The 16,819-nt window shown below is 44.1% G+C and overlaps 1 protein-coding gene across 1 annotated transcript; it reads right to left on the bottom strand.

Moving 5' to 3' along the window:
• Positions 1-566: 566 nt before the first annotated feature.
• Positions 567-2,303, bottom strand: LOC105254054 (splicing factor 3A subunit 3). The gene is made up of 2 exons (XM_011262527.3): positions 2,091-2,303; positions 567-2,014 (listed from the first exon to the last, which is right to left on the bottom strand). The coding sequence occupies exons 1-2, from the start codon at positions 2,301-2,303 to the stop codon at positions 725-727; spliced, it is 1,503 nt and encodes a 500-aa protein (XP_011260829.1). The 3' UTR covers positions 567-724.
• Between the last annotated feature and the right edge of the window lie 14,516 nt (positions 2,304-16,819).

Below are 16,819 nucleotides of genomic sequence, written 5' to 3'. Positions count from 1 at the left end.
AGCCATATTAAATCAAGAGTTTTATTGCTGGAATTATTTTTTTTATATATGTGAAATATATACGTCAAAATTGATTACATTTTTCATGCATATTCGATAATATGAACTGATTGAGTGTAGCAAAAACTTTTTCTTTTATCATTCTGCACACCTTATGCACAGCTTATTTACAAATATCGTATATTTCCAATGAAAATAAATTTTATATCGATTAAAATTTACTAGCTATTTATTAATACACAAACAGAAAAAAGATAAAAAAATATATTTTTTCAATTTAATTCCATTAAAAGTGCAAAATAATTAAAAAATTGACTGGTTTTAACGTATTATGCGAGAAAAAAAGATTCATATAAATTTTTCTTGTTTGTAACATCAAAATTTAGTATCAGAATTTGAATCTAATATTATATATTAGATTTTAAGGAAACAAACTTTTATTACCTAAAATTTCGAAAAGTCATAAATCAAGAATAATTATGTTAAAATTAAATAAAGATCATAAAACACAAAGCACATTAAAAAATGAAAAGTACATGTATATATGAGTGTATGTAATGCGTAAAGTTTCAAATGTGATATTAACATAATTTAATAGGTTTCAAGACAAACGGATGAAAAAATGTCTTTATGGCAAAAAACACTTTAATGAAAAAAAAGTTTTTATAAAAACTGGCGATACAGATGATTAAACATTGTAATAAAATTTATTGTATATTTTATTTTATAGCAGGCCTTGTCTTTTAAGATCCTCATATGTTTTACGATTGACTACATTGCCAAGCGAGTCTTCAAATTCTTCCTCCTGTTCAGGTTGCCAACGCTCTGCTTGTTTTTGTGCTTTGAGTTTTTCCCACAACGCAAGGGCATCTTCAATTTGAGTGACATTCGCAAAGTGTGCTGTGTTAGGAATGCCAAGACAGCGCATGCCATGGGCATGTCTCCATTCCGCAAAGTGTCTCTGAAATGCTTTTGGACCTTTATATGTGAAATTGCCACAAATTTCACAATTGTAGCTGATATTTAAACCATGCAGTTTATACAACCAATAAGGAATAGGTTTTCCATCCCAGCCCAAGGGTAAATTTTTTGGATTATACGGAACCTCATTGTCATCCTCTTCCTCTGATTCACTCGCGCTTGCCTCTGCATCAGAATCACCTCTTTCACCCTCAGTTCTTGCTTGTTTTCTTTGTACATTTTCCTTTGTGGCTACTCGTTGACTAGATATTAGTTCAGCGAGTCTATACACATGAGCTTCAAAACGTGCAATTTCCTTTTGCTTTTCAGAATCTCTAGTTTTAGCTGACTTTCCCTTCCGATTCTTAGCTAATAAATTGGGATCTAAAGAGGCTTCACCTTTCGTACTGAAAAGTCTTTGTGCTCGTTCCTCAAGTGTACCTCCACACTTCAGTCCTAAAGCCATTAAAGCCGATTTTAATCTGTCTAAACCAAGAGACGCTAATTCTTCCCATGACGAGAATGCAGATAACTCCAAGTGTGCTCCTACATGAGTCAAAGCACTTCCAGCTTCCTTGGGCCAACCAGTGAATGTGCTCTTTTCCCAATGAGTCTGAAAATCTTTATTAGCTTCTGCAATCTCTGTATTAATATCTAGCAGAGGTCTCACTCTGCTTAGGTAATCTGTCAAATATCCTAGTAAAGATTCAACATATCTTTGATACTCGGCATTCTTTCTCTCTCTAGGAATATCAAATAGATGATCAAAGGTTGACAGATAAGTTATATAATCTATTTTTTCTATTCCTTTAAGATTAATGTATTTTTGGTAACATTCATGAAGATCAAGATATTTCCCATAACCTTCTTCATCTGTAAATTCAACAAGATTGGACAATTCTTCCGTTGGGTTTTCTCTCATCTTAGCTAATTCCTCAAATTCAACAGACATAGGGACACTGATTTCATTAGGATGTCGCCGATAAAATTCCTTTATCGATTTTAAACGCGAGTAAAATTCTGAGAATTCATTTGGACCAGAGAGTGCTTGAACCTAAAACATCAGATTAATAAAATATTTGAATGATTTAATCGAAAGCAGAAATATACACAATTTTATATGAACGTACCTCTTCTTTCCTTTGTCCATCTTTATCCTCATATAAATCCTGTAAATGCATTGTACTATCCATATATTGATCCAGTAACATTTTTAGACGATGTTCCGAATTGATATTTTCGCGATGACCTGTCTTTCTGTGCAACATCTCTTTCACCATTGCATCCATCAATCGTTCCCTCTCTTCGTGATATCGTCGTTGTTGTTCCAATATCGTTTCCATCTTTATTTTGTTATAAATTTAATCTATTTTCACGTTGCCTCAAACATACTACAGCACTCTTATACTGTGACTGTACAATATGTATATATATGTATCCACAGTAATTTAATCCATAGATAGTGCAAGAAAATAGATAGTTAACTTCTATATTTCGTCTCAGAATATAAAGTCACTAGGAGTACGTTCCAAAACGTACTCTCCGAGGAAAATTTTTTTCGATAGCCGTTTCGAAACTCTTTTAGCGTTTCCGATTGGTTCAAATCAGCCGTCGAATAAAATTTTCCTAGGTTGCGTTTTGGAACGTAACCTAGATAAGTAAAAGTCCGCATTTAGCAGAATCAACCGTTACGTAGCAATCAAATATGATTGGTTTCTACTTTCAGATTCGACCAATCAGCGTCGAATTACATTGAAAAATCTAGGCTGTGACTGATATTTACTGAGGGCTCCTGCACACAGGATGCGGCAACACTTGCCGCGCGGCGGAAGACGATACGATGAGCCAACACAAAAGTTAGATTGAGTTCAACTTTGACGCTCGGTCATATATATAGTACTCCTATATTGCAAGTTCTCTAGGAGGAATATGAGCAAAAGCATTACGGTGCAGACGAGCTTCTCTCTCGCACGGTTAGCCGACTGTAACACTTTTGCGCATGCGTCAAATATATATATATGGCACATGTGTTTGCATGTACATTGCGCTCCAACGATTCGTTCCGTGATCCCTCTCGCGAGGCAAGGGGAGCGTAGCCTCTAACCAATCAGCCATTGCCACGCTGCCAGTTGATTGGTCACTTCAACACTCCCCTTGCCCCGCGAGAGAGGGGCCAGGGAACGAATCGTTGTCGCGCAGTGTACATCTGCAAATCCGCGTGAGCTTGCACATGTACGTGAGTTGGTACACGCGCAAACGACTGCGCATGCACGTACGTATAAGGCCCTTGCATAATGCTAAACAATAGCCAATAAGAACAGAAATAGTATCTATTACCTGATATCTATTATCTGATCCCGTTGGCGTATATTTTCTATTCCGTACATATAGATGAATAGTTTCTACTATTCTATTTATTATTGCTTGTTTCTTAGCATTGTACGAGAGCCTTTACAGATGCGCGAAAGTTGGCGAATGCACAAGCGTCTGCGCATCCGCATACGTATAAGCGAGCAAATGAGTATGCGAATACACATGCGCATGCATAAAAGGCAACGCATTTACAATTTACGGATTTGTCTGCGCATTGGCGAATGAGTGGCGGATACGTCTGCGCACGCGCAAGTCTTCTAAATTATACCCGACATTCTGCGTACACGCAGGAGTCTTTTCACGAATGCCCGATCTTCTGCGTACGATCGTGAGAATTAACGTGCCTGTGCAAATTTCTGCTCATGAGCGGGAGTCCTTTTGAGAATATGTAGATTTCAGTACACGTGCGGGAATCTTTTAGGTCATGAGCAAACTTTTACGCACGCGTGGGATAACTTCGATCACGCTTACGCGGGGGAAGTGTTAAGGAAGGTCTTTAAAGACCTTAATAAGGCGAAAACTTTATTAAGGTCTTTAAAGACCTTCGGCGACCCTTATTAAGGTCTTTGGAAGACCCTTAATAAAGCGAAAACCTTATTAAGGTCTCCGGGGGATTCTTAATAAGGCGAAAACCTTATTAAGGTTCTCCCGAAACCCTTAATAAGGCGAAAACCTTATTAAGGTTCTCCCGAGATCCTTAATAAGGTGAAAACCTTATTAAGATTCTCCCGCGACCCGTAATAAGGCGAAAACCTTATTAAGGTTCTCCAGAGACCATTAATAAGGTTTTAGCCTTATTAAGGATCTCCCGGTACCCTTAATAAGGTTTTTGCCTTAATAAGGTTCTCCCGAGATCTTTAATAAGGTTTTCGCCTTATTAAAAGTCTCGGGAGAACCTTAATAAAGTTTTCGCCTTATTAAGAGTCTCGGAAGAACCTTAATAAGGTTTTCGCCTTATTACGGGTCCCGGGAGAACCTCAGTAAGGTTTTCGCCTTATTACGGGTCTCGGGAGAACTTTAATAAGGTTTTCGCCTTATTAAGGGTCTCCGGAGAACCTTAATAAGGTTTTCGCTTTATTGAGGGTCTCGGGAGAACCTTAATAAAGTTTTCGCCTTATTACGGGTCCCGGGAGAACCTAATAAGGTTTTCGCCTTATTACGGATCCCGGGAGAACCTTAACAAGGTTTTCGCATTATTACGGGTCCCGTGAGAACCTCAATAAGGTTTTCGCCCTATTACGGGTCCCGGAAGAATTTTAATAAGGTTTTCGCCTTATTAAGGATCCCAGGAAAACCTTAATAAGGTTTTCGCCTTATTACGGGACCCGGGAGAACCTTAATAAGGTTTTCGCCTTATTACGGATCCCAGGAGAACCTTAATAAGGTTCTCGCCTTGTTACGGGTCCCTGGAGAACCTTAATAAGGTTTTCGCCTTATTACGGGTCTCGGGAGAATCTTAATAAGGTTTTCGCCTTATTAAGGGTCCCGGAAGAACCTTAATAAGGTTTTCGCCTTATTACGGGTCCCGTGAGAACCTTAATAAGGTTCCCGCCTTATTACGGGTCCCGTGAGAACCTTAATAAGGTTCTCGCTTTATTACGGTTCCCGGGAGAATCTTAATAAGGTTCTCGCTTTATTACGGTTCCCGGGAGAATCTTAATAAGGTTTTCGCCTTATTACGGGTCCCGGGAGAACCATAATAAGGTTTTCGCCTTATTACGTGTCCCGGGAAAATCTTAATAAGGTTTTCGCCTTATTACGGGTCCCGGGAGAATCTTAATAAGGTTTTCGCCTTATTACGGGTCTCGCGAGAACCTTAATAATGCGAAAACCTTATTAAGATCGTCCTGAGACCCGTAATAAGGCGAAAACCTTATTAAGGTTCTCCCGAGACCCGTAATAAGGCGAGAACCTTATTAAGATTTTCCAGGGACCCGTAATAAGGCGAGAACCTTATTAAGGTTCACCCGAGACCCATAATAAGGCGAAAACTTTATTAAGGTTCTCCCGGAATCCGCAATAAGGCGAAAACCTTATTAAGGTTCTCCCGGGACCCGCAATAAAGCGAAAAGATTACTAAGGTTCTCCCGGGACCCTTAATAAAGCGAAAACCTTATTAAGGTTCTCCCGAGACCCTTAATAAGGCGAAAACCTTATTAAGGTTCTCCCGAGACCCTTAATAAGGCGGAAATCTTATCAAGGTTCTCCCGAGACCCTCAATAAAGCGAAAACCTCATTAAGGTTCTCCTGAGACCCTTAATAAAGCGAAATCTTATTAAGGTTCTCCCGAGACCCTTAATAAAGCGGAAACCTTACTAAGGTTCTCCCGAGACCCTCAATAAAGCGAAAACCTTATTATGGTTCTCCCGAGACCCTTAATAAAGCGAAAACCTTATGAAGGTTCACCCGAGACCCTTAATAAGGCGGAAACCTTATTAAAGTTCTCCCGAGACCCTCAATAAAGCGAAAACCTTATTAAGATTCTCCGGAGACCCTTAATAAAGCGAAAACCTTATTAAAGTTCTCCCGAGACCCTTAATAAGGCGGAAACCTTATTAAGGTTCTCCCGAGACCATCAATAAAGCTAAAACTTTATTAAGGTTCTCACGAGACCTTTAATAAAGCGAAAACCTTATTAAGGGTCTCGGGAGATCCTTAATAATGCTAAAACTTTATTAATGGTCTCTGGAGAACCTTAATGTTTTCGCATTATTACGGGTCCCGGGAAAACCTTAATAAGGTTTTCGCCTTATTACGGGTCCCGGGAGAACCTTAATAAGGTTTTCGCCTTATTACGGATCCCAGGAGAACCTTAATAAGGTTTTCGCTTTATTACGGGTCCCGTGAGAATCTTAATAAGGTTTTTGCTTTATTACGGATCCCAGGAGAACCTTAATAAGGTTTTCGCCTTGTTACGGGTCCCTGGAGAACCTTCATAAGGTTTTCGCCTTATTACGGGTACCGGGAGATCCTTAATAAGGTTTTCCCCTTATTACGGGTCCCGGGAGAACCTTAATAAGGTTTTCGCCTTATTACGGATCCCAGGAGAACCTTAATAAGGTTTTCGCTTTATTACGGGTCCCGTGAGAACCTTAATAAGGTTTTTGCTTTATTACGGTTCCCGGGAGAACCTTAATAAGGTTTTCGCATTATTACGGGTCACGGGAAAACCATAATAAAGTTTTCGCCTTATTATGGGTCCCGGGTGAATCTTAAGAAGGTTTCCGCATTATTACGGTTCTCGGGAGAACCTTAATAAAGTTTTCGCTTTATTACGGCTTCCGGGAGAACCTTAATAAGGTTCTCGCCTTATTACGGGTCTCGGGAGAACCTTAATAAGACGAAAACCTTATTAAGGTTCTCCCGAGACCCGTAATAAGTCGAAAACCTTATTAAGGTTCTCCCGAGACCCGTAATAAAGCGAGAACCTTATTAAGATTTTCCAGGGACCCGTAATAAGGCTAAAAATTTATATAGGTTCTCCCGGGACCCGCAATAAGGCGAAAACTTTATTAAGGTTCTCCCGGGACCCGCAATAAAGCGAAAACCTTATTAAGGTTCTCCCGGGACCCTTAATAAAGCGAAAACCTTATTAAGGTTCTCCCGAGACCCTTAATAAAGCGAAAACCTTATTAAGGTTCGCCCGAGACCCTTAATAAAGCGAAAACCTTACTAAGGTTCTCCTGAGACCCTTAATAAGGCGAAAACCTCATTAAGGTTCTCCCGAGAACCTTAATAAATCGAAAACCTTACTAAGGTTCTACCGAGATCCTTAATAAATCGAAAACCATACTAAGGTTCTACCGAGATCCTTAATAAAGCGAAAACCTTATTAAGGTTCTCCCGAGGCCCTTAATAAGGTGAAAATCTTATTAAGATTCTCCCGAGACCCTTAATAAGGCGAAAACCTTATTAAGGTTCTCCCGAGACCCTCAATAAAGCGAAAACCTTATTAAGGTTCTCCGGAGACCCTTAATAAGGCGAAAACCTTATTAAAGTTCTCCCGAGACCCTTAATAAGGCGGAAACCTTATTAAGGTTCTCCCGGGACCCGTAATAAGGCGAAAACCTTATTAAGGTTCTCCCGAGACCCGTAATAAGGGGAAAACCTTATTAAGGTTCACCCGGGACCCGTAATAAGGCGAAAACCTTATTAAGGTTCTGCCGGGACCCGTAATAAGGCGAAAACCTTATTAAGGTTCTCCCGGGACCCGTTATAATGCGAAAACATTATTAAGGTTCTCCCGTGATCGCTAATAAAGCGCAAACGTTATTATCGTTCTCCCGTGTTCGCTAATAAAGCGGAAACGTTATTATCGTTCTCCCGTGTTCGCTAATAAGGCGGAAACGTTATTAACGTTCTCCTGTGATCGCTAATAACGCGTAAACGTTATTAAGATTCTCCCGTGATCGCCAATAATGCGAAAACGTTATTAAGGTTCTCCCGTGATCACTAATAAGTCGAAAACGTTATTATCGTTCTCCCGTGATCGTTAATAAGGCGAAAACGTTATTAAGGTACTCCCGTGATCGCTAATAACGCGAAAACGTTATTAAGGTTCGCCCGTGATCACTAATAAAGCGGAAACGTTATTAAGGTTTTCCCGTGTTCGCTAATTAGGCGAAAACGTTATTAAGGTTCTCCCGTGATCGCTCATAACGCGAAAACGTTATTAAGTTTCTCCCGTGATCGCCAATAACGCGAAAACGTTATTAACGTTCTCCCGTGATCGCTAATAACGCGATAACGTTATTAAGGATCTCCCGTTGTCGCTAATAACTCGAAAACGTTATTAAGGCTCTCCCGTGATCGCCAATAACGCGAAAACGTTATTAACGTTCTCCCGTGATCTTTAACGACGCGAAAACGTTATTAACGTTTTCCCGTGATCGCTAATAACGCGAAAACGTTATTAATGTTTTCCCGTGATCGCTAATAACGCGAAAACGTTATTAAGGTCCTGCCGTGAACGCTAATAACACGAAAACCTTATTAACGTTATCCCGTGATCGCTAATAACGCGAATACGATATTAAGGTTCTCCCGTGCTCCCTAATAACGCGAAAACGTTATTAACGTTCTCCCGTGATCTTTAACGACGCGAAAACGTTATTAACGTTCTCCCGTTGTCGCTAATAACTCGAAAACGTTATTAAGGTTCTCCCGTGATCGCCAATAACGCGAAAACGTTATTATCGTTCTCCCGTGATCTTTAACGACGCGAAAACGTTATTAACGTTCTCCCGTGATCGCTAATAACGCGAAAACGTTATTAATGTTATCCTGTGATCGCTAATAACGCGAAAACGTTATTAAGGTTCTCCCGTGATCGCTAATAACGCGAATAAGTTATTAACGTTCTCCCGTGATCGCCAATAACGCGAAAACGTTATTAACGTTCTCCCGTGATCGCTAATAAAGCGAAAACGTTATTAAAGTACTCCCGTGATCGCTAATAACGCGAAAACGTTATTAAGGTTCTCCCGTGATCGCTAATAAAGCGGAAACGTTATTATCGTTCTCCCGTGATCGACAATAACGCGAAAACGTTATTAACGTTCTCCCGTGATCGTTAATGACGCGAAAACGTTATTAAAGTACTCCCGTGATCACTAATAACGCGAAAACGTTATTAAGGTTCTCCCGTGATCGCTAATAAAGCGGAAACGTTATTATCGTTTTCCCGTGTTCGCTAATAAGGCGGAAACGTTATTAAGGTTCTCCCGTGATCACTAATAAAGCGGAAACGTTATTATGGTTCTCCCGTGTTCGCTAATTAGGCGAAAACGTTATTAAGGTTCTCCCGTGTTCGCTAAATAGGCGAAAACGTTATTAAGTTTCTCCCTTGATCGCTCATAACGCGAAAACGTTATTAAGTTTTTCCCGTGATCGCCAATAACGCGAAAACGTTATTAACGTTCTCCCGTGATCGCTAATAACGCGATAACGTTATTTAGGATCTCCCGTTGTCGCTAATAACTCGAAAACGTTATTAAGGTTCTCTCGTGATCGCCAATAACGCGAAAACGTTATTAACGTTCTTCCGTGATCGCTAATAAAGCGAAAACGTTATTAATGTACTCCCGTAATCGCTAATAACGCGAAAACGTTATTAACGTTCTCCCGTGATCGTTAACGACGCGAAAACGTTATTAACGTTCTCCCGTGATCGTTAACGACGCGAAAACGTTATTAACGTTCTCCCGTGATCGCTAATAACGCGAAAACGTTATTAAGGTTCTCCCGTGATCCCTAATAACGCGAAAACGTTATTAAGGTTCTCCCGTGATCGCTAATAACGCGAAAACGTTCTTAAGGTTCTCCCGTGATCGCTAATAACGCGAATATGTTATTAACGTTCTCCCGTGATCGCCAATAACGCGAAAACGTTATTAACGTTCTCCCGTGATCGCTAATAACGCGAAAGCGTTATTAACGTTCTCCCGTGATCGTTAATAAGGCGAGAACGTTATTAAGGTTCTCCCGTGATCGCTAATAAGGCGAAAACATTATTATGGTTCTCGCGTAATCCCTAATAAGGCGAAAACGTTATTAACGTTCTCCCGTGATCGCTAATAACGCGAAAACGTTATTAACGTTCTCCCGTGATCGCTAATAACGCGGAAACGTTATTAAGGTTCTTCCGTGATCGCCAATAACGCGAAAACGTTATTAAGGTTCTTCCGTGATCACCAATAACGCGAAAACGTTATTAACGTTCTCCCGTGATCGCTAATAACGCGAAAGCGTTATTAACGTTCTCCCGTGATCGTTAATAAGGCGAGAACGTTATTAACGTTCAAACATGTCCGCAAATAACGCGAAAACGTTATTAAGGTTCTCCCGCGATCGCCAATAACGCGAAAACGTTATTAACGTCCTCCCGTGATCGCTAATAACGCGAAAGCGTTATTAACGTTCTCCCGTGATCGTTAATAAGGCGAGAACGTTATTAACGTTCAAATATGTCCGCAAATAACGCGAAAACGTTATTAAGGTTCTCCCGCGATCGCCAATAACGCGAAAACGTTATTAACGTCCTCCCGTGATCGCTAATAACGCGAAAACGTTATTAAGGTTCTTCCGTGATCACCAATAACGCGAAAACGTTATTAACGTTCTCCCGTGATCGCTACTAACGCGAAAGCGTTATTAACGTTCTCCCGTGATCGTTAATAAGGCGAGAACGTTATTAACGTTCAAACATGTCCGCAAATAACGCGAAAACGTTATTAAGGTTCTCCCGCGATCGCCAATAACGCGAAAACGTTATTAACGTCCTCCCGTGATCGCTAATAACGCGAAAACGTTATTAAGGTTCTTCCGTGATCGCCAATAACGCGAAAACGTTATTAACGTTCTCCCGTGATCGCTAATAACGCGAAAACATTATTAACGTTCTCCCGTGATCGCTAATAACGCGGAAACGTTATTAAGGTTCTTCCGTGATCGCCAATAACGCGAAAACGTTATTAAGTATCTCCCGTGATCGTTAGTAAAGCGAAAACGTTATTAAGGTTCTACCGTGATCGCTAATAACGCGAAAACGTTATTTAGGTTCTCCCGTGATCGCTAATTAAGCGAAAACGTTATTAAGAATCTCCCGTGATCGCTCATTAGGCGAAAACGTTATTATCGTTCTCCCGTGATCGCTAATAAGGCGAAAACGTTATTAAGGTTCTCCCGTGATCGCCAGTAACGCGAAAACGTTATTAACGAACTCCTGTGATCGCTAATAACGCGAAAACGTTATTAACGTTCTCCCGTGATCGCTAGTAGCGCGAAAACATTATTAACGTTCTCCCGTGATCGCTGATAACGCGAAAACGTTATTAACGTTCTCTCGTGACAGCTAATAACGCGAAAACATTATTAACGTTCTCCCGTGACCGCTAATAACGCGAAAACTTTATTAAGGTTCTCGCGTGATCGCCAATAACGCGAAAACATTATTAACGTTCTCCCGTGATCGCTAATAACGCGGAAACGTTATTAAGGATTTCCCGTGATTGCTAATAACGCGAAAAAAGTTATTAACGTTCTCCCGTGATCGCTAATAATGCGAAAACGTTATTAACGATCTCCAGTGATCGCTAATAACGCGAAAACATTATAAAGGTTCTCCCGTGATCGTTAATAACGCGGAAACGTTATTAACGTTCTCCCGTGATTGCTAATAACGCGAAAACGTTATTAAAGTTCTCCCGTGATCGCTAATATTGCGAAAACGTTATTAAGGTACTCCTGTGATCGCCAATAACGCGAAAACGTTATTAACGTTCTCCCGTGATGGCTAATAGCGCGAAAACGTTATTAAGGTTCTCCCGTGATCGTTAATACGCGAAAACATTATTAAGGTTCTTCCGTGATCGCCCATAACGCGAAAACGTTATTAACGTTCTCCCGTGATCGCTGATAACGCGAATACGTTATTAACGTTCTCCCGTGATCGCTAATAACGCGAAAACGTTATTAAGGTTCTCCTGTGATCGTTAGTAACGCGAACTTCGGGTCCTTAAAGACCTTCGCTGCGGAGCCGCGAAGGATTCTTCGCGAAGGTCTTTGAGGACCCTTCGTGTCTTCGCGCATGCGTGGTAGCCTTCACACATCAATGGTAGTTATCACGCATATGCGGCAGTCTTCGCACGTGATTGGGAGCCTTCGCGCGTGCGCGGCAGCCTTCCCGCGTGATTGGGAGTTCTCCCGCGTTCGCGGTAACCTACTCATCTGATTGAGAGTCTTCGCGCGTGCGCGGCAATCTTTGCACGTGAATGGGAGTCTTCTCGTATGCGCAGCAGTCTTCGCACGTGATTGGGAGTATTCTCGCATGCGCGGCAGTCTTCGCACGTGATTGGTAGTATTCTCGCATGCGCGGCAACCTTCTCACGTGATTGGGAGTCTTATCGCGTGCGCCGCAGTCTTGGCACGTGAATGGGGGTCTTCTCGTATTCGCTGCAGTCATCGCACGTGATTGTGAGTAATCGCGCGTGCGCGGAAGTCTTCGCGCGTCACTGGGTGTATTCTCGCATGCGCGGCAGTCTTCGCACGTGATTGGGAGACTTCGAGTGTGCGCCGCAGTCTTTGCACGTGAATGGGAGTCTTCTCGTATGCTCTGCAGTCTTCGCACGTGATTGGGAGTCATCGCGCGTGCGGTGCAGTCTTCGCACGTGATTGGGAGTCTTCGCGCATGCGAGATAGCCTTCGCACGTGATTGGGAGTCATCGCGCGTGCGGTGCAGTCTTCGCACGTGATTGGGAGTCTTCGCGCTTGTGAGATAGCCTTCGCACGTGATTGGGAGTCTTCGCGCGTGCGCGGAAGTCTTCGCGCATCATTGGGTGTCTTCTTGCATGCGCGGCAGTCTTCGCACGTGATTGGGCGTCATCGGGCGTGCGCGGCAACCTTCTCACGTGATTGGGAGTCATCGCGCGTGCGCGGCAGTTTTCGCACGTGATTGGGAGTCTTCGCGCGTGCGCGGCAGTCTTCGCATGTGATTGGGTGTCTTCGCGCGTGCGCGGAAGTCTTCGCGCGTCACTGGGTGTCTTCTCGCATGCGCGGCAGTCTTCGCAAGTGATTGGGAGTCTTCTCGTATGCGCTGCAGTCTTCGCAAGTGATTGGGAGTCTTCACGCATGCGCGGCAGCCTTCGCACGTGATTGGGAGTCTTCTCGCATGCGCGGCAGTCTTCGTACGTGATTGGGAGTCTTCTCACATGCGCGGCAGTCATCGCACGTGATTGGGAGTCTTCTCGTATGCGCGGCAGTCTTTGCACGTGATTGTGAGTCTTCGCGCATACGTTATAGCATTCGCGCGTCATTGGGAGTCTTCTCGCATGCGCGTCAGTCTTCGAATGTGATTGGGAGTCTTCGCGCATACGTGATAGCCTTCGCGTGTCATTGGGAGTTTTCTCGCATGCGCGGCAATCTTCGCACGTGATTGGGAGTCTTCGCGCGTGTTCGGCAGCATACGTACGTGATTGAGAGTCTCCGCGCATGCGTGATAGCCTTCGCGCGTCATTGGAAGACTACTCGCACGCGCGACAATTTTCGCACATGTTTGGGTGCCTTCGCGCGTGTTTGGTAGCCTACGCACGTGATTGGGTGTCTTCGCGCATGCGTGATAGCTTTCGCGCGTCATTACGAGCATTCCCGAATGTGCTGTAGTCTTCGCACCTGATTGGAATTCTACGCTCATGCGCGACTGTCTTCGCACGTGATAGGGAGTCTTCGCGCATGCATGATACTCTTCGCGCGTCATAGGAAGTCTTCTCACATGCGCGGCAGTCTTCGCAAGTGATTGGGAGTCTTCGCTCGTGCGCGCCAGCCTTCTCACGTGGATTGGTCAGGATTGGTCAGGATTGGTCAGGATTGGTCAGGATTGGTCAGGATTGGTCAGGATTGGTCAGGATTGGTCAGGATTGGTCAGGATTGGTCAGGATTGGTCAGGATTGGTCAGGATTGGTCAGGATTGGTCAGGATTGGTCAGGATTGGTCAGGATTGGTCAGGATTGGTCAGGATTGGTCAGGATTGGTCAGGATTGGTCAGGATTGGTCAGGATTGGTCAGGATTGGTCAGGATTGGTCAGGATTGGTCAGGATGGTCAGGATTGGTCAGGATTGGTCAGGATTGGTCAGGATTGGTCAGGATTGGTCAGGATTGGTCAGGATTGGTCAGGATTGGTCAGGATTGGTCAGGATTGGTCAGGATTGGTCAGGATTGGTCAGGATTGGTCAGGATTGGTCAGGATTGGTCAGGATTGGTCAGGATTGGTCAGATTGGTCAGGATTGGTCAGGATTGGTCAGGATTGGTCAGGGATTGGTCAGGATTGGTCAGGATTGGTCAGGATTGGTCAGGATTGGTCAGGATTAGGTCAGGATTGGTCAGGATTGGTCAGGATTGGTCAGGATTGGTCAGATTGGTCAGGATTTTGGTCAGGATTGGTCAGGATGGTCAGGATTGGTCAGGATTGGTCAGGATTGGTCAGGATTCGGTCAGGATTGGTCAGGATTGGTCAGGATTGGTCAGGATTGGTCAGGATTGGTCAGGATTGTCAGGATTGGTCAGGATTGGTCAGGATTGGTCAGGATTGGTCAGGATTGGTCAGGATTGGTCAGGATTGGTCAGGATTGGTCAGGATTGGTCAGGATTGGTCAGGATTGGTCAGGATTGGTCAGGATTGGTCAGGATTGGTCAGGATTGGTCAGGATTGGTCAGGATTGGTCAGGATTGGTCAGGATTGGTCAGGATTGGTCAGGATTGGTCAGGATTGGTCAGGATTGGTCAGGATTGGTCAGGATTGGTCAGGATTGGTCAGGATTGGTCAGGATTGGTCAGGATTGGTCAGGATTGGTCAGGATTGGTCAGGATTGGTCAGGATTGGTCAGGATTGGTCAGGATTGGTCAGGATTGGTCAGGATTGGTCAGGATTGGTCAGGATTGGTCAGGATTGGTCAGGATTGGTCAGGATTGGTCAGGATTGGTCAGGATTGGTCAGGATTGGTCAGGATTGGTCAGGATTGGTCAGGATTGGTCAGGATTGGTCAGGATTGGTCAGGATTGGTCAGGATTGGTCAGGATTGGTCAGGATTGGTCAGGATTGGTCAGGATTGGTCAGGATTGGTCAGGATTGGTCAGGATTGGTCAGGATTGGTCAGGATTGGTCAGGATTGGTCAGGATTGGTCAGGATTGGTCAGGATTGGTCAGGATTGGTCAGGATTGGTCAGGATTGGTCAGGATTGGTCAGGATTGGTCAGGATTGGTCAGGATTGGTCAGGATTGGTCAGGATTGGTCAGGATTGGTCAGGATTGGTCAGGATTGGTCAGGATTGGTCAGGATTGGTCAGGATTGGTCAGGATTGGTCAGGATTGGTCAGGATTGGTCAGGATTGGTCAGGATTGGTCAGGATTGGTCAGGATTGGTCAGGATTGGTCAGGATTGGTCAGGATTGGTCAGGATTGGTCAGGATTGGTCAGGATTGGTCAGGATTGGTCAGGATTGGTCAGGATTGGTCAGGATTGGTCAGGATTGGTCAGGATTGGTCAGGATTGGTCAGGATTGGTCAGGATTGGTCAGGATTGGTCAGGATTGGTCAGGATTGGTCAGGATTGGTCAGGATTGGTCAGGATTGGTCAGGATTGGTCAGGATTGGTCAGGATTGGTCAGGATTGGTCAGGATTGGTCAGGATTGGTCAGGATTGGTCAGGATTGGTCAGGATTGGTCAGGATTGGTCAGGATTGGTCAGGATTGGTCAGGATTGGTCAGGATTGGTCAGGATTGGTCAGGATTGGTCAGGATTGGTCAGGATTGGTCAGGATTGGTCAGGATTGGTCAGGATTGGTCAGGATTGGTCAGGATTGGTCAGGATTGGTCAGGATTGGTCAGGATTGGTCAGGATTGGTCAGGATTGGTCAGGATTGGTCAGGATTGGTCAGGATTGGTCAGGATTGGTCAGGATTGGTCAGGATTGGTCAGGATTGGTCAGGATTGGTCAGGATTGGTCAGGATTGGTCAGGATTGGTCAGGATTGGTCAGGATTGGTCAGGATTGGTCAGGATTGGTCAGGATTGGTCAGGATTGGTCAGGATTGGTCAGGATTGGTCAGGATTGGTCAGGATTGGTCAGGATTGGTCAGGATTGGTCAGGATTGGTCAGGATTGGTCAGGATTGGTCAGGATTGGTCAGGATTGGTCAGGATTGGTCAGGATTGGTCAGGATTGGTCAGGATTGGTCAGGATTGGTCAGGATTGGTCAGGATTGGTCAGGATTGGTCAGGATTGGTCAGGATTGGTCAGGATTGGTCAGGATTGGTCAGGATTGGTCAGGATTGGTCAGGATTGGTCAGGATTGGTCAGGATTGGTCAGGATTGGTCAGGATTGGTCAGGATTGGTCAGGATTGGTCAGGATTGGTCAGGATTGGTCAGGATTGGTCAGGATTGGTCAGGATTGGTCAGGATTGGTCAGGATTGGTCAGGATTGGTCAGGATTGGTCAGGATTGGTCAGGATTGGTCAGGATTGGTCAGGATTGGTCAGGATTGGTCAGGATTGGTCAGGATTGGTCAGGATTGGTCAGGATTGGTCAGGATTGGTCAGGATTGGTCAGGATTGGTCAGGATTGGTCAGGATTGGTCAGGATTGGTCAGGATTGGTCAGGATTGGTCAGGATTGGTCAGGATTGGTCAGGATTGGTCAGGATTGGTCAGGATTGGTCAGGATTGGTCAGGATTGGTCAGGATTGGTCAGGATTGGTCAGGATTGGTCAGGATTGGTCAGGATTGGTCAGGATTGGTCAGGATTGGTCAGGATTGGTCAGGATTGGTCAGGATTGGTCAGGATTGGTCAGGATTGGTCAGGATTGGTCAGGATTGGTCAGGATTGGTCAGGATTGGTCAGGATTGGTCAGGATTGGTCAGGATTGGTCAGGATTGGTCAGGATTGGTCAGGATTGGTCAGGATTGGTCAGGATTGGTCAGGATTGGTCAGGATTGG

The sequence above is a fragment of the Camponotus floridanus genome, unplaced genomic scaffold, assembly GCF_003227725.1.
Source record: "Camponotus floridanus strain SB8 unplaced genomic scaffold, Cflo_v7.5 scaffold5, whole genome shotgun sequence".
Taxonomy (NCBI): Eukaryota; Metazoa; Arthropoda; class Insecta; order Hymenoptera; family Formicidae; genus Camponotus; species Camponotus floridanus.
This window is presented reverse-complemented; position numbering and strand designations above follow the sequence as displayed.

Coding starts and splice junctions, on each gene's coding strand:
- LOC105254054 (XM_011262527.3), bottom strand. CDS start 2,303: ATGGAAACGATATTGGAACAACAACGACGATATCACGAAGAGAGGGAA. Junction 2,015..2,090: donor ATGGACAAAGGAAAGAAGAG/GTACGTTCATAT, acceptor CTGATGTTTTAG/GTTCAAGCACTCTCTGGTCC.